Source organism: Leptonychotes weddellii, chromosome 5, assembly GCF_054177405.1.
Source record: "Leptonychotes weddellii isolate Sample4059 chromosome 5, ASM5417740v2, whole genome shotgun sequence".
Lineage (NCBI taxonomy): Eukaryota > Metazoa > Chordata > Mammalia > Carnivora > Phocidae > Leptonychotes > Leptonychotes weddellii.
Window position 1 is genome coordinate 62,255,888 of NC_138373.1, and position 18,681 is coordinate 62,274,568.

At 40.9% G+C, this 18,681-nt stretch overlaps 1 protein-coding gene and 1 long non-coding RNA gene across 4 annotated transcripts in view; one reads left to right on the plus strand and one right to left on the minus strand.

Moving 5' to 3' along the window:
- LOC145721692 (uncharacterized) overlaps positions 1-5,471 on the plus strand; it is an 8,935-nt gene extending 3,464 nt beyond the window's left edge. Inside the window, exon 2 of the long non-coding RNA XR_014145537.1 lies at positions 4,250-5,471. This is a non-coding gene — a long non-coding RNA (uncharacterized LOC145721692). The remainder of the gene's footprint in view (positions 1-4,249) is intronic.
- Positions 1-12,435, minus strand: part of ITGB1 (integrin subunit beta 1) — a 46,082-nt gene extending 33,647 nt beyond the window's left edge. The window contains exon 1 of one of the 3 annotated variants that reach the window (XM_081820836.1): positions 12,319-12,435. Coding sequence is in view for 2 of the 3 variants with exons in the window: in XM_081820834.1 (XP_081676960.1) it covers positions 11,886-11,930 (45 nt within the window). In the remaining variant the exon portion in view is untranslated. Of the gene's footprint in view, positions 1-11,885; positions 12,019-12,318 lie in introns of those variants that run through there. The other 2 variants (XM_081820834.1, XM_081820835.1) reach the window with 2 other exon arrangements.
- Between the last annotated feature and the right edge of the window lie 6,246 nt (positions 12,436-18,681).

Consider the following 18,681-nt stretch of genomic DNA (forward strand, 5'->3'; position numbering starts at 1 on the left):
ATATACCACATCTTCTTTATCCAGTCATCTGTTGATGGACATCTTGGCTCTTTCCATAGCTTGGCTATTGTGGACATTGCTGCTATAAACATCGGGGTGCACGTACCCCTTCGGATCCCTACTTTTGTATCTTTGGGGTAAATACCCAGTAGAAAAGCACAACATTTTTTACCAATTCTTGTAGTTCAAATCACTGAGACTATCTCGCATGGATCGTCAGACTCCCACTGGAAATCACTGAATTAATCCATTGGTTTCTAGGGCAAGTGCGGGTGGGCGGGGAGGAGGCACTGGCCGTGCTCACAGTTAACAACACAGAAGAGGACAAAGTCAAAGGACTAGAGATCACAAGAGGTAGGTGAGAAGAAAGGAGCTCCTGTACACAGGGGAGGGAAGAGAGCTAGAAAGGAAGGACAGGTTTAACATTTCAAAGACAGGTAGTCTTGGGTAAAAAGTTCTAAGTGGGAATATAGCTACAGGCAATTGTTTGAGCCAGAGTTCCTTCCAAAAGCAGAGGCTGAGACAAAAACAGGATTGCAGGCGATTATTATACAAAGGTGACCCCAGGGAAAGACAGAGATACGGAAGACAGTGAACCAAGACAGCCAATTCAGACTTCTTTGCCATGTGGGTGCCTGGGGGCTTGACCTGGCTGAGAAGTTTTGAGAAGTGTACAGAAAGTCTGTCCAGAGGAGGGTCAATGTGGAGAAGTACATTAATTCCAGTCCCCATAGGTAAAAGTTTGTTCCGAGGGGCATTCACTTCCCCAACACTTCCAAGAACTACGGTGCATCTGCGCAGAAGGCTGCAGCAGCTTCTCGCCCCACAATCACACAAGAGAAGTCCCAGGAGGAACCTGAGGGCAAGATGCAGTCAGCCAAAAGTGAGTCATAACACTGTTCCCAGCAGCAGTGGCTGGAATCAGAGAAGAGGCCAGGAGGAGGTGAGAAGGACAAAAGAGGTCTCTCATACAGTGCTCGAAGGCCACCGGAGTTGAAAAAGTCAAGAAAACTGCCAGACCAGAGTGTGAGAGGTATTACCTGCATGTACTCTTGAAGATCCCAATGACGACAAGAACTGGGGAGGTGATTTAAGTCAGGTGACTTAAGTCAGATACATAATCAAATATAAACAATCTTTGTTTTAAAAAATTTAGTATTTAAGATACAAGTAGCTCTTACCCATCTACTACAGATGTGTGAAGCTGACTTGTCTTAGGAACTGCCATCTCATCCCTAGAAGTCACTGTTTGGTGTTCTCTCTATATCGAGCATAGTATCTTACTATTTAATAAAGAAACTAAAGATAAAGGTAACTGAAAATATTCTGAGGTATCCAAGAAACAACAACAAAAACAAAAGCAGTAAGCTTAAGGAGGGCAAGCAGTGTACAATAACATGTGAGCACAGAGTTAAGGGCACCCATTTGGAGACAGAATACCTGGATGCAAATCTCTGAAGTAACTTAGTTTAAAGGTTTTGATTTTTTTCAATCATAATCATACCAGAAAATTTTGGATTGATCCCCATTAGGGGAGGAACAAGATAAAGAAGAAAGGATATGGGTTTGAAATAAAACAACTGTAAACAAGATTAATGCTCATTGTTACAGCCACTCAGATACTTATTTGGATACAATATCAAAACCTTATTATAGGGATGCCTGGGTGGCTCAGTCGTTAAGGGACTTCCTTCGGCTCAGGTCGTGATCCCAGGGTCCTGGGACCAAGCCCCTCATCGGGCTCCCTGCTAAGTGGGGAGCCTGCTTCTCCCTCTCCCACTCCCCCTGCTTGTGTTCCCTCTCTTGCTGTGTCTCTCTCTGTCAAATACATAAAATCTTAAAAAAAAAAAACAACCTTATTATACTGTATAACAATGAGGTTTAATCAGATGCTATCATATTAGATACCAATTATATTAATATAACTAGACGCGTATTTTAGGTTCCACATCTAAAAAGGATTATTCTACTTAATGTGCTTTCTAACAATTAGATTCCTAACCATTTGTATGTAAAAATAATAAGAGCAGCAAAATCTCAGTGTTTTATATTACTACATTAGACAAAATACAGATATTTCTGAACATGAGTATCACAGACTACCTTAAAAAAAGATCAGGGTGGGAGGTTAACATAACTAATAGAAATAGAAATACGGGAGAGTGACTCGAGGCTTCTTCTGTCTAGAGGAAATAAACCCAGGAGAGGCTAAAAGGAAGAAAACTTCTCTGAAAAGACATTTTACTACTAGAAACGTGAATCCCAGTACTGTGTACCAGTGGGATTTCCCGCATGGACTGCTGCCCACTGAAGACTACAAAAACAGAGGAAGATTGGTACACCTAAGCATACAGCAGGCACAGACAAAAATAACACACTGAGTTTGGAGGATTTAGGGTAATTTGTAACAAAAAGTCATCGCACTTTTATTTCAACACTTTCAAATGACTACAATAATGACAATAATGATAAAAATAATAACAGCTATCTCCTCCAAGTACCTCTACGCGGTTGGGAATGATACTATCTTTGGTTTACAGATGAGGAAAGCAAATCACAGAGAGGTAAAATAACCTTTCCAGGGTCACACAGACGGAGTGGAAATCACACCGTCTGAATTACATACCAGCTACCACCTGGTCTGCACTTCATTAAACTATAATTTTTTGAAGGCCTACTCAAGTCATTATTAAAAAAAAAGAACATCCTTCCAGTGTGAGAACAGACTCAAAGAAGAGAAGTTGAAAGGATTTATAATGTCCTGTGAGTTTATTTCTTAGTCCTTCAAACTAAGGGGAGACCAACAAAAGTTAATTTAATTGGCAAATTTCATGAGTGTACCCACAGGTTTTGTGCCTCGATTTCTACAAAGGCATTTTACCCTAGTATTACTTCTTACCATATTCAAGTTTATCTAAGGGGTCACAATTCATTCCTTAAACAATAAATCATGTTAAGCACCTCCTCCAAACAATTTCATTTTAGTGGTTAACACCCTGAATTGTGTGCATTGTTTCCATTGTCAAAAATTGTACATAATTATTTTAATCTCCACTCCAAACTCACCTTTATTCACCAAAGTGTAGTTTTATGTCCTATTCAAAACTCCTAAATACACACGTATTTAATATTTTTATCATTGTCACAAGTAACTCATGTGGCATTTCCTTTTACATTTACAGATAAAATCTTTAGAAACTTTTTAAGTACTGTATTTGTAGAAATTGAACAATTATATTTTAGAGAAAAATTACTTAAAAAATGTGGTGAGTTACGTTTTCTTTTTTTTTTTTTTTAAGATTTTATTTATTTTTTCAACAGAGAGAGAGACAGAGAGAGAGAGGGAACACAAGCTGGGAGAGTGGGTGAGGGAGAAGCAGGCTTCCCGCTGAGCAGGGAGCCCGATGTGGGACTCGATCCCAGGATCCTGGGATCATGACCCGAGCCGAAGGCAGACGCTTAACAACTGAGCCACCCAGGCGCCCTACATTTATTTCAAATTTTAAAATAAGGTACCGAAAAGTCAACCAGTACCAAAAGAAGTCATCCACAAAAAATTTCTTCCTATCAAATCCTTGCAAAAGGGTACATTTTTATTCAACACAACCAATTAAATTCAAGTCAGCAAATATTGATTGCAAATCTACTGTGCCGACAAAGCCAGACTAAGTGACAAAGCTGGGATAGGAACCTAGGCCTGATTCAAAAGCTCAACCTTTCAGTAGAAGCAGGTTTCTAGTAAGAAAAGGGTTTTTAACTTTCAAATACTCTCTTTTAGACAACAGAATTTGCTTCCTTTTTTATGTCATAACATTTTAAAATCTTTTCACCTTAATAGTAGAAAAGATTAGGATACCTACATTGAGGTATATTATAATCTCTCCTAAAAATATAATACAGCTGTATTCATCCCAAGTCTGTCCCACCATCATTATTTTCTGTATCTGCCTTTAAAAGGGAAAAAATAGTCCTATAAAAGAATATTTAAAAATCAATACAGAGTATAAAAACAACAGAGAGCCAAACTGAAAGCCTCAGAGAATTTACATGCAGCTCTTCCCACTTCTCCCCATACAGAGGGCAATCAGATGGCGGAGCCCAAATGGAAGGTGCTCAGAAATCCCACTGATCTCTATTCCATCAAATTTGAGGGTGAGAGTGGGGAGATGCATTCCTCTGGGGCAGGAGCATCTTTCCCCTTCAGGAAGAACAAGTAAAGCTCAACATTTTATTTCCCTCTCTCTGGCAGGAAGAGGTATGTGCTGGTGACCATGAAGGTGTTTATGACCCAAATAAGAAGGCAGAATTAATGATTAACAAAACTTAGCAGAAAGGAAGAAGAAGAAAGAAAAAAAACAAGAGGAAATAAAGAGAAGAGGCTAAGTACTCCAAGGCAAAGATACAACTAACACTTCACTAGAAGTTCTTTTCCACCTACTGTAGATAAACAAACAGTAGTCTGAACTAGAAATCTTTCTACAATTCACTACTCCTGCCCAGGAGAAAAAAAAAAAGGTGCTTTTTATGAGCACCGACTCTTTCTTACCCAATGGTGACATCCACCTGAAGCTAATGAGCTCCAACAGCAAAGGTCAGGCTGCTCCAAAGCTACGGGCTCACGACACAATTTGGAATCTGAGAACAGCTCATAACAGGGCTAGATACTTTAAGAAAATAACAATAACAGACTGCAGCAAAATTCATCACTAGGAACTGGTCTACCCACCTTCTCCAAGGAAATGTGAATATGGAAGATCAATCACCGTCACCCACCACCCAGCCCACAAGTGCACAGGAAAGATAACGGATATACTGCATGATGGCACATAAAAAGCCTCAAAGATAAATCGGTTGGGGGGGAGGGGGCACGGAACTTAATCAGGAAAAACTCTTCTACAGAAGAAAAAGCGAAAGGAAGTGAAGAATTTTCTCTGAAAATAGGAGAAAATCTAGATGAATTCATTATGCTCTTGAAGGAATTTAGAAAATCTCAAATAGGTCTCACAGTGATCAGTCAAAAATAAGACCACAAAACTAGAGGAAAAGCGTACAAAACTCAGGGAGGAAATTTAAGTCGAAATCCTTTACAGAATTCATAAATACAAGGAAGAGGATCAACACGACACAAAGAGCATGCTTGGGAAAAACCACACAAAATTCAAAATAAGGCAATTAAAAACATGATGGAGCCAATAGCAATCTAGTAAATGAGTAACTGGTATACTACTTCCACCCCTCAAAAAGGACAGCCTATGTGAAAATGGAAAAAAAAAAAAAAAAAAAATTAGGAGCTTTCGGGATGGTGAATTGTGGAGATTCAGGGAGAGTGGCACTTCCAGAGGCAGCCCTATGCATCTCCTCCATCTGGCTGTTTATGAATTACATCCTTTTATAATAAACTGCTAACCTGGTTAAAAAAAAAAAAAGCATTAAACTAAAAAGATCAGTGACGGGGCATGTAATAAACTCAAGTCTGAAGAAGGACAGACTTAAAATACAAACAGAAGACACTTGAAACAAATCAAGTCATAATATTAAAGGCTGATCCAAAATGAGAATGGAAAGTTGCCTGAAATTAATTCTTGCAAGCTCCTCCTTGCGTTCAAAAGAAAGGACAGTACCTAGCAACTAGTTTTTTCAAACCAGCCTAGTGAGATGTTCCTTCTCTACACCTGCTATGGCTATAGATTTTGCCCTTCCCTGAAAGGAGAAAAGAGTAGGTTAGTAACAGTTTTGTTTGAGAAATTTTACTCTGGGACAAGTTACAAAGATAATTGTAAATGGAGCTAGCAAAAAATGTTAACCACCCTGGTAATGGTATCAATAAGCACTTGAAAACAACATCTGTTCTACATTATTTTAATTAAGGAGAATTGTAAATTATGTTCCCAGATTGTGTAATTTTATCTACTTTTAGGTGAATCACTCCAAAATTCTCACTTGATCAAAAGTTTAATAACTTTGACCATACCTTTTGCCACAGCTCCTCTCTGCCCTGTAATGGAGTCAAACAAGCACAGTGCTAGGTATATTTTAAATACATAACAAATGTTTTAAAAACTAAACATAGGGAGAAACAAATTTCTCATTGCACTCAGCACTAAGCTGGGAATAATGTCTACCTCAGACCTGCTGCAAAAGTAAAATATGATCATCAATGTAAAAGCTCTTGGCAACACATATTTTATGGTGATCTGTAGATCACATTTTACTTAATTACTGAATTTTCTTCCTGCTCTCCAACTCATTCACTAGTCACAGGCTTCCAACCGTAAGAACCGAAGTGACTACTTAATAAGCAGCTTTCAATCATTTTATACCCATGCTTCTTAAACAAGTACAAATCCATTCCCTGTTGTGTGTTTTTTGGTTTTTTTGCTAATATAACGAATGTACTTTTTCAAACTACAACCTCCTCCTCCAACAATCAAATATGAACTACCATGACCCCTTCTGAGAAGCACTGAAATCATAATATGAAATAAATCATACATGAACTATAAAATATTGGAGAGCCAATAAATTACTATTCTGAGTTTCACAAAGAGCAAGAAAGCTTAATTACTGATATATTGACTCAGCAAACATTTATACACTGAAATGTGACTTCCATACTTCAAATGGTACATTCCCAATAAATTTTTCATGTAAATACTTTCTTCATCCACTGAAGCTACATTCCCTACAGTAAAATAAAATGCTAACTTTTCTTTCTTTTTTTTTCTTTTTCTTTTTTTTTTGGCCGTGTTCACTGGCTCTTCATCTCTTCACCAACCACAATAAGCAGAATTAACTACTCCTTTCTTTATGATCCTAAAACATATCCTTAAGTGTCTAGCATAGTAAATGACAAACCTTCAGTTTCAGTGCTGCTTAGTAACATTATTTTATTCAAACTTCTATGGTAACTAACTGTACTCATGTCTGTGAACCACACCAGACTAGAGGGAAGACAAAATTCAGGCCTTCAACAGATACTCGTGCACACACACGTGCGCTTGCGCGCACACACGCAGAGTAGTCAAACAATATTTGCCAAATTACACTGAATTCTGCCTTCTACTTATACTGTCTATCTATCATCTGTATCTTTGTTCATACCATTCCAAGCTCCTTTATAAAGCATTCCAAAACGCTTAAGCCAATGCTGATCTTTTTCTCAAAATCTACAGAAAATTATCTGGTATAGCACATAGTGTAAAATATTCTTTGGTATTTGTTATGTTTCCCTAGATTAAACACAACTTGTCCTAACTAGACGACATACTCAACAGCAAAGTTCAAGCCTGATCTACAACCACTGAGCACGGCATTTTTCAGGTACCTGGCACTCAATACACTGATGGATTAAAATGAAACATACAACAGAGTTACATCTGTCAAAGAGCTTACAATAATAGATTCAGCTGGTCAACACTGGCAGGTTTTCTTATAGCAATAATTTGGCACAGCACCCATCCTCTCTGGTGATGACACAAGAAAATGGTTGCTCGTGGGAGAAGAGCTGCACTCCACACCGCCTGGGTTGAGCAGTAGCTATCCTTCAACTCACAGAATGACAGAATGAGGGAAACATACAGACCACTTCTCGATGGTGTAGCTGCAGAAACCAAAGCCCTGGAAGGTGAAGTATTCCAGCAAAGGTCACAGAGGAATTCAGTGGCAGAGCTTATGCTGAAACCCAGGTTTACCACCTCCCAATCACAACTGCGCTTCTAGTGACGAGTCTAAAATGACTAATCAGTCTTTTTGTCTTTACCTCAAATATGTCAATCACAGGAAAAACTCCTGAAGACCCAGTCATTCACTAAACTGTCACACAAAGGAATTAGGAATTCAGAGAAGAAACTGGGCAGGAAATGCTTTCCTGGATTCCTTTTCCTCCACCCAGCCCTAGACTGTTTATAAGCATTTGCAGGCTTTCTGCCTGGCCCCTTCTCACTCTGCATACTCTCCTTTGGTGTTCTCAGCAGCAGCCCATAGCTTCAACTAACACTTACAGACTTAAGAATTCCAGAATCTGAATCTCCCAACCAGACTTCTTGTTCTGAGCTCCTAAACTGTGTATTCAACTGAGCTCTTAGACAGCTCTACCAATGCCAGTTTTAAAAACACTCGGCGGGGCGCCTGGGTGGCTCAGTTGGTTAAGCAACTGCCTTCGGCTCAGGTCATGATCCTGGAGTCCCGGGATCGAGTCCCGGGATCGAGTCCCGCATCGGGCTCCCTGCTCAGCGGGGAGTCTGCTTCTCCCTCTGACCCTCCCCCCCTCATTTCTGTCTCTCTCATTCTCTCTCTCTCAAATAAATAAATAAAATCTTAAAAAAAAAAAAAAAAACACTCGGCGTTATAAATTCATCATTTCCCCTCCCTCGAGTCAACCAATACCACCCCCTTGTGATCATACTGCCTGCCCTATGAAATGACACCACCTAACCAGAAAACTGTGTCACTCTGGGTTTCTTTCACCTCTCTTAGACACCAGGTCTCATCAAAATACAGTAGTCCTTGTATCCACACCCAAAGCATCCCCTATACCAATTATCTCCAAAGCTTTTTGATCACTCACTTTTATTACTGAAAAGACTGAGTTAACATATACCCAAAATACGTATTTATTTATAAATTAAAATACATGTACTCCTATAGCAATATAGTAAGATATGAAAAATAATAAAAATTTTAAACTTTAAGTAAGGTTAAAGAATATATATGTATATGTGTGTGTGTGTATATATATATGTATATGTGTATGTATATATAATATTAAGCCTCATATTTTCTTCCTTTACTCCAAAGAGTCATTTATACATCCCTGGGGTCCAGGAACCTGCACTTTGGAGACGTATAATGACACTAGTCCAGTAAGTAAAACATATATACGTATATATCTATATGGGTGTGTGTATGTGTTTATTTAGGTATGTAGGATGGATATTCGAAGCCATTTCTTTTTACTCACACACACATATTTCAAGATGATATACACAATTTAGCATATTGCTAAATACAGCTAACCTTACCATCAAAGACCACAAACCAAAAAGTTTAAAGGTAGCTGACTTCCAAAAACCCACTCTATATTATTTTATAAACATAACTCTAAGTCTTACAATTAGCCATTTCTGAAAAGAAGAGAAATTCATAAGAATATAGTTTGGCTCCTTTTGCACACGGCTCCTGAGGAAGAGATACCACATTTTTTTCACTTACCCACTGAAATATTCTAAGGTTGCTACCGTTCTGGGTTTTGCGGACTGCACCTCCGTTAAACCAAGTACATACCATAATATTTTTCAGCTTTCTACATCTATAGATACTGCTACCATTTCAGGATCCTCAAGACTGATGCACTCTTCCTTACTCTTATCCCTGTTAACCCATCCCCCTTCACCAAGACTCTCACTACAACGAAAAAGGACAAAAATCCCACGATATATAACCAAAGTTAGAACAGACCTGCTAATACAAAAGACATTTACATATTTGCACAATACAATCCTCTAGGATTCTACCCACAACCTGACGCATCCTAACTTTCCATGCAGAGTGGGGAAATCTAAAATTTAACAAGTCCATATAAATCCTCTGATACATTCAGCTTGTTACACATTCAGAAACTGAAAAATCTCAGAACTCAGAAGTTCTGCAACTTTGAACAGGCAGGAGATGTTTCATCTCATCATTCCAGCAGTGTAGTTAAGAGCAGACCAGTGCACCAACCGAATTATTAAAGAAAAATATTTTCCTGAGGTAGACTATTACACTACTCCCCCCCATGTTGTAAGCCACAATTTATTTGGCAAGAATCTGAACAATAAAGCCATTATGTGGCAAGCATTCCATTAAAACTAGCACATTAAACTGATTAATTCTATTACAAAGTGACCAGATGTCCCCAGAGAAGCTCCTGGAGTTAGGAGTTTATTGATAACAATACAGAACTCCACATTCATTCAGTGATGGAAATTTGGGCCAGATTTTAATTCTACTGACCAGAAAGTTAAGAAAAAAGCCACGTGATTGTTAAAATTACTAAATCTAGCAATTTTAAATATTGTTGATTCCATACTTTTTCATGTACAGATTGTTGAGGATATTATAAAATAATATAAAATAATCATAATATAGAATTTAGCATTCTTTTAAAAAGAGTCAACAGGGGCGCCTGGGTGGCTCAGTCGTTAACCATCTGCCTTTGGCTCGGGTCATGATCCCAGGGTCCTGGGATGAAGCCGCACTGGGTTCCCTGCTCAACGGGAGGCCTGCTTCTCCCTCTCTCACTCCCCCTGCTTGGGTTCCCTCTCTCGTTGTCTCCTCTGTCAGATAAATAAATAAAATCTTTTAAAAAATAAAATAATAAAATAAAATAAAATAAAAACAGTCAACATTACAAAAACTTTAAATTTTAGGTCTGTGAAGTCAACACAGATGCCTTAATTTGGAGTTGATTTCCTTTCTATTTACAGAAGTATTAACCGCATTCCCTGTCTTTTTAGCTAACATTTTAATAACATCTTCCATTTTATACTGAATTTTAGGATAAATTAATGGCTTTTTCCTCAGAGACCTGTCCCCAAAATACTGATTTGTTTCTTCTGTTTTGTATGTATCACTTCATTATCTTAAGTCATTCATTTAATACTGATCAATGAACTAAAATTATTTAAAAATATGAACACTGTAGTGGAAACTCTTAAGTCCTATCCCCTCTGCACCTAGATGCCCCCAAATGTAGAACAGGTTAACTTCCATCTAAAGTTTCTTAATCATTTCTAAAAGTGGTCTATTAATATAACCTAAAGGCTGTACGTTGTTTAAGAAAGATGTCTAATCAAAATTCATTTCACGTTATTTTTGTACCATCAAAACAACAAAAAATAACAACCCGGTAATTCTACCCGCATGAATGCGACCCGAAGAAACCTTGCTAATGATGTTATCAATTACATCCTGAGATTTTTTTAAAAAAATCTTTTTAATATATCAAGAAGAGATGAAAAGGAGTCCTATTTATTGAACATCTACTCGACTCTAAACTGTTTTACGTACTACATTTGATTTTCACAAGTATACTGTAGTTATGGAAGGTTACCTGTGGTTCAAACATGGGCTCTGGCGCTAGACCCCATGGGTTCTCCACTCACTAGCTGGGTGATCACAGGCAAATTATTTATGCGTCCTGTGCCTCAGTTTCTTCATTTGTAAAATGGGGATAAAAATGGCGCCTACCTCACTGTACCGGTTCCAGGATAAAATGAGAAAATACAGGTAAAGTGCCTAGAGCTAAGCATGGCCCACACTGTCGTTACTGTAACAGCTACTTTTATTATTAGTGTGGGTATTCTTGTTCCCATTTTACAGATGAGAAAATGGAAGCCTAAAGAGGGTAATCTACTAGTGCTAGATTTTGACTCCAAAGCACAAATCTGGTGAAATAAAAATGACTTAGGCATAAAATACTGGTATTCGTAAAACTGCAACTTGTTAGGAAGCACAAGAATTTACACGTAGTAAGACGGCACCAGGCGCAGGTCGGGCACTGAATCTTGCGGAGCGCCCGGGACTGTCACTGCTGAGGGACCCCACACTCCAGTGCGGCCCTCATAAACATTACGTGGAAAAACGTATGTATGCCAACACCGCGCTTCTTTTCCTAGCGGCTCCACCGAGCCAACTTTTGTCTGGGCCCAGCCTACAATTCATCCCAGGCTACAGGCCCTGAAGGCTGGGGCCCAACTTCTGGAAGTTGGAAGCGAATTACTCAACTCAACGCTGCTCAAAGGAGAAGCAGCCGGCGACTGGAATGGAAATAAAGGGAAACCGTCAAGGATCGTTCCAAGTCCTAAAGCGTCGAGTCCCGGGGAGGCCTCCACTCGCCTTCTCACCTGCACGCGCCGGAGCCCGGAAACCTGGGCGCCGCGCGGGGTCATTTCGCGCAACGGAGCCCAGGCCACGAGTCAGGCCAGGCTCCCTATGAATGGCAGGTGTCCCGGAGGCCGGTCGCGGGCCCGGGTCCTCCGCCGACCCCCGCCCCGACGTGACAGCGCCCAGGCCGGCGACCCTCCCACTCGCAACGCCCTCGGGCCGCCCGCGCCTGGGGAGGGCAGGAAGGGCCGCGGGAGAAGCCGGGAGCGCGGCCGCCGGCCCGGACTTCCTCTCCGGCCCCAGGGCAGGATTCCGCCCCCACCCTCGCCCCGGCCCCAAGGTGTTCCCCCCGCCCCACGCGGGGCCCGGCCCGCGGCTGACCGCCCGAGGTTCGGCGGCGCTCAGGAGCCCCGCGGCCGCCGCCCGCCCCGCCCCGCTCCCCAGGGCGCCTACTTTCTCCGGGCGGCGTCCAGGCCCCGGCGCGCTCGGCTCGGGCCTGCTGCTCCGCGGCTCCCGCTCGGTCTCTCCCGTGGGCTGGCGCGGCCTCCCGGCTCTCGGGCGCGGCGGGCGGCGGCGGCTCCTCCTCCTCGGGAGCGGGAGGAGGAGACTCGGCGGCCCGGAGCCGCCTCCCGGCAGGAAACGACGCCCGCGGCACCGCCTCCTCGACGCGGCCGATCCCGCTCCTCAGGCCGCCACCGCCGAGCTCTCCCTCCGGAAACGCATTCCTCGCTGGCCGCGTCAGCCGCGCGGGAGGCGAGGAGGTGGCGGCGGAGGCGGAGGAGGAGGCCGGAAGACCGCGGCCTGGACAAAGGAGTAGGGCGGGAGCGGGGCCTGCGGCAGTCGCGGAGGGCGGGGCGTGGGACCCGGCCAGGCCTTCGCCGTGCCTCAGTTTCCTTTCCCGCCGAGGGAGGGAGGCGTTGGGGTGAGCACCAGTGCCCCGCACGGCCCCGGCGAGCTCTACTATCCTCCCGTGAGAGAAGACTGGATGGGCCGTAGGGAACCGGGGGCTGGACTCCTTTTCGGCCTTACATTCTACTTCCCCAGAGCCACACCCCGCGGTCCCTTTTGCCCAGGATCGTCCCGGGAGCTCCTTCAGTCCCAGGCAAATGGAGACAGCCACCCACCCGACAGGGCTTCGTGGGGCCCAAAACGTTTAACTTTTGGAAGGGAATTAGCTAAAGCCAATACTGTTTTCTGGAGTGATAATTTTCTTGACTTGAGTCGATGAGGGGGTGAAGACAGGAAGGAGGTCGATGCCAAGAAAGATGGGTTTTTAGGAAAGCTTTAGAGAAAAAAACTGGTGATTGAGGGATCTGCTTTTGTTAAATTAATCTGGAGGTCCATTTGTGGGGAACAGGGATAGGAGGCAAAATTCCATCCATAAGAATATAGTGTCTGTTTCTCTTCACTTTTTTTTAGTAGGTGGAGATGAGGGCTGGAGACGGAACCTTTGAAAGAGAAGGGAAACATTCATTATGAGCATGGCTGGACACATTTTGATAAGAGGATTGAAACTTGTACCACCCAACGTCATACTGAAACCCAGTAATTCAGAATATGCTGCTGGCAGGCTGCCATCCTGTTAACAGAAAACGTTGTGCCCTGCCACCAGGCCAGCCTCAGCACCCTGTTGGGAATAGAGTTCGAATAAGATTGGTGAAACTGAGAAGTAGTGTTTCACTTGGGGGAAATTAGAAGCTGAGATGCTCACTTGGCTGCCCATTTTAATTAAGAGAAAATAAAATAATCCTACCTGTGGAAAGTTTGCATATTGCTCACCAGCAAAATCAAATCTGTTGGTTAGATCATCTCTAAAGACCTCGAAGAAATGAACATGATTTTTCCCACTTAATGGATGAGGCTAAATGATGTTTCTGTATTAATATATCAATGGTAACGCTGCCGCAAGACCTCAACATTCTTGGACTTAAAGAATCTTGGATTCTTGGTTACACCACTGTTCACAATTAGTAGTAAGTGGCCTGGTCTCAATATGAGAGACTGAAGTTCAAAGATAAAGCATAATTGATCTATGCCTGATTTGCACTACATTTCCCTGTGTGTGATTTGAGGAGGCAGTCTTTGCCACCAGAATATTATGAGGTTTGGATTTGTACAAGCCTAAGCTAAATTAGTTCAAGGGCAGTTGAATCATCTCTCTAATCCCAGTGTCAAACACTGTTCCAGGACACATAACAGGGGCTCAGCTAATACTTGATAAATGAATAAATAGGTCCTTTTGCTCCCTTGGGACCAGGTTGGAACATCTGGCTAAACTGAAGTGTGAGTAGCAATTTATGTACAGAAGTCATGAGCCTTGAAAAAGAAACTAAAAATATGTCATCTGAGAAAAGCAGTAATAGGTCAGGAGTATGGCTCTACCTGTGATTTCATATAATTATTAATGGATAGTTAGCTAACTATAAAATTTATGACTACTTAAAAAAAGAAAAAGGATTCGTCTGTCTTACCATGCTGAACAGGAAGTCCTAGTAAGCAGGAATAGTGTAAGTCACATTGCTAGATCATATCATGATAGGATATCTATTGGTACCTTAACTTTCAAACGAATTATATTGTACCTATACTGTCTCCCAATTATAAGTAGTCTTCTTCCATCTCATAAGTCATTATGTCTGATAATTAAAAGTTGGCTTTAGTTTTGTCACCATACGTTCCTTGAAATGTATCTCTATTCAGGGTGCCTGGGTGGCACAGTTGGATTAAGCATCCGACTTTTGGTTTCAGGTCAGGTCCTGATCTCAGAGTCATGAGATTGAGCCCCATGTCCAGCTGTGCACTCAGCGCCAGGTCGGCTTGGGTTTCTCTCTCCCACTCCCTCTCCCCTTACCCCCGCCCCCTTTCTCTAAAATAAATAAATAAATCTTAACAAAAGAAAGAAAGAAAGAAATGTATCTTTATTCACCTACTCTTTTCCAAAGTGAAGTTTCAATGTTGCTCACCCGCAAAGACTTTATTGGATACACAGGTTCCTTTCAATCGGCCTTTAATCCCTACTTCTATGTATAATTAAAGGGTAGGCTTACATAAATGAAAAGAACCACTAATATTTAGTGAGGCACAAAAGAAACTAAAGGTTCTCAGGAACTCGATTATCTCTTTTAAACAGTGGGATCACAGTTTGATTACTGACCTTTAGATCTAGCAGGTTGTATTTAATCCCATGATTATGAAATACAGGATGGGGAGTGAGTCGATTTTGGCTTCAGGAGTGGATAGCTATCTTTCTCTTGCACTTTGAGCAGTCTTGGGACTTACCCTCTCAATATTACCCTGTTCAGTAAGGCACAAATTGCCCTGTGATTGCTTGAAGCCTTTTCAATCTTCAACAGTGGAAACAACCTTAAACAGTATAAACCTTTATGGGTAAATAGTTTAGTATTCATTCATTTTCCAAGTGCAATAAGCATCAGAGGATCCTGTGTGGTTAGAACAAAGGATGAATGCCTGCATTGTAAGAATAGAAGTATACCTAAGACCAAATTTTTCTTGGTGTTGGCCATTGATTGGCACACTCTGGCACAATCCATACCAGATCGCTTTTATTTTTATTTTTTTTTAAGATTTTATTGATTTATTTGATAGAGAGAGAGAGCATGAGCAAGGGGAGGGGCAGAGGGAGAAACAGACTCTCTGCTAAGCAGGGAGCCCGACGTGGGGCTCGATCCCAGAACCCTGAGACCATGACCATAGCCGAAGGCAGCCGCTTAACCAACTGAGCCACCCAGGCGCTCCCCCACCACATCACTTTTAAATAAGCAGGGAGACTCTGTGTTCTGGTATGCCCAAGATAGCCAGAGCTTGTTGTCCAAGCATAATTATTAATAGCACCCCTTTCATTCCCAAAAGTACATCCAGATATGAATGATAGATTTTATAGTCATCCAATAAATAAGAATGTCCAGACAATAAGGAATGAGAAATAATTTTAGAAATTCAAAGAGAATGCATAGGGACACATTGAAAATCAAGTTCCAGGTTTATAGGTGAAAACCAATTCTAACATTAATGATAGGGGGAAAATTGTGTGGGGATGAGTGTGCTAAATGAATGCTAAATGAAGGAGTTCCTAATAATGAAAATGCCCTACTAGGAGCTTCAATTGAGGAAAATCTTTGAAAGTAGCCTTGTCGATCAACAAGACTTGTGTTTTAAATACCGTTATAAATGTATGTGATGGCTTCTGAAACAGATTGATTAACAGTGGCTAGGTAAGTCATCAGCTACTTTTCTAAGAACTGTTTCTACAGAGCAACCTAAATATATTTTCCTCATCTGCCACCTCTAGCCACTTAGAACGTAACTCCTTTTTAAACATTAAAAAGGACAAAGATGAACAGATGGGGAGAGAAGGAATAAATGATGTCTTATAATACTAATGTGGAAGTGCTTCTTAATCATAAATAACCCCATTTCTTTTCTTAAGAAACTAAAATTCCTCTATTAAAGTGTGAATCTGTGTGCTTTGGTTAAAGAAAAAGAAGAAGCCCTGGGAATTAATTGACTTTTAGAAAAACAATAAAAAGTGAGACAGTCCTTCCAGTTCCTTCTTTTTTTTTTTGTCTCCAAATAGACAAATAACATGCAAATAATCATATAATGCAGAGAAACTGGAAGTTCTTTTATTTTGGAACTTGTTTTTTTGGCGTGGGGACTTCGATTTCATGAACAATCCTCAATACCCTAATTGTAGAGCAACCATGAAAAATTCAGTTTGCTACAAGGCAGCTACCAACTCTGTATACATTGTCTGTGTCCATGTATTTGACTAGCCAGTCCTGAGACTTTACTCTTTTGCTTATTTAAAAGTAAGATGGAAAATGTCAGAATGGTCTGGCCTGATTTGCACTGTGTCCCTTATAACTTAGGCTAAGCTATTAAGTCTTTTCCTTTTCTAGATAACAATTGCTGGATTATAGCTTTAAATATGGGTAACTTATGAGTGAGGCCGCCTCCACTAGTTCTGCTTCCTGTTTTCCATATATAGTGTCCCCATTTTTCTATTGCTCAGTCCACAGAGTATTGCCTCCACTGGGTGTGAGCCCTCGCCGCCAGCTTTCAGATGCTGAACATTTTTAAGAGCCCAGAGGGAGCAGTGTTTTTAGGCAGCTCTTTTCAGACACTGAGTTTCTTCAGCTGGAGAAGGGAATGTGCTTTCCCAAATAAGAATGAAGAATATGCCAAATATAAGCAGTTGAATAGCACTGGAGTTATTTTTAGGAACCAGGGTCACTCAGTACAGGAAATGATGGTACTACCAATGAGCTATGGCAAGTGACTATAACACATCACTTCTTTTTCTCATTTAACTACTTTTGAGTATTGAGAAAATTTGCTAGTTTGAGTTAAGAGTAGCTTGATTTTAGGCCAGATTCATTAGGGAGTGGGAAGGCTAGGTTAGTCAGAAGGTATGTTTGTTTGGTGAGTAAAAGCACCCTCCTCCTCCACATTAATCCCCATAACACACTATCTAAGATAGAGTTGTTGCTGTGTACCTATGTATGGGAAACCACAAGTACATGAACCCCTAAAATTGTAGACAGGATTTCACTTATACATATATCTGTATTTTTGCAGGTAATTCTGGTTTTAATGGAATCTTAATCCCCAAACATTAAGAATCAGTATTTTAAGCCCACATATGATCAGTCCCTTTTATAGACCAAGAGCCTAAACAAAAACTTTTTGTGTTGTCCTGGATTTTTGAGTCGAACACTGATTAGTCTTATCTAAAACATTTTTTTTAAACATCAAATAAGTGTCCAAATATTTTGGTATAACAAGATATTCACTGCAGTATTAGCTAACCTGTAGGAAGTAGAACAGAAAAAGTAAAGTAATTTGTAATCAAACCATACAACTAAAGAGTGTTTGTCTTTAATTTTCAAGGTAAAATAAACTTCAAAGAGAAACTAGAACTTTTTATTTCTTTTTTTTAATTTTAATTTTTAAAAAAGATTTTATTTATTTGAGAGAGAGAGCACAGCAGAGGGAGAGGGTGAAGAATACTCCTCGCTGAGCAGGGAGCCTGATTCAGGGTTCAATCCCTTAATCCCAGAACTCCAGGACCATGACCTGAGTAGAAGGCAGGTGCTTAACCCACTGAGCCACCCAGGCACCCCTAGAACTTTTTTTTTTTAAAGATTTTATTTATTTGACAGACAGAGACACAGCGAGAGAGGGAACACAAGCAGGGAGAGTGGGAGAGGGAGAAGCAGGCCTCCTGCCGAGCAGGAAGGCAGACATGCGGCTGGATCCCAGGACCCTGGGATCATGACCTGAGCCGAAGGCAGACGCCTAACGACTGAACCACCCAGGTGTCCCTAGAACTTTTTATTTCAAATCTCCAATATATATACTGGGATTTAAGTGCCTTCAAATTATATCTAAAAATTTTCCTGATCAAAAATGTACATTTTTAATTAGACTGAGAACAATTCAAAATAAATTTTAGTTATATTTCCTAGGAATATTTTCCATATAGCATTCAGAAGAACAATCCCTGTGGCTTTTCTACGTTAGGATTTCTGCATTGTTGTTGGCTGATGTCATAGGCTTTTCGCTCTACGGTCGTAAGAATTCCCTATTTAGAACTGCTATGGCTGCCACATGCCTGAAATGTCAACCAAACTGTTTTTCTTGTATAGTCAGCTCATTGGCTATGGAAATGAGATACTTCAATTTCACCAGTAGGGAGAAAACATATATAAAAGACATATCTGATAAAGGGCATTTATCCAAAATATATAAAGAACTCTTAAAACATAACAGTAAGAAAACAAGCAACCTGATTAA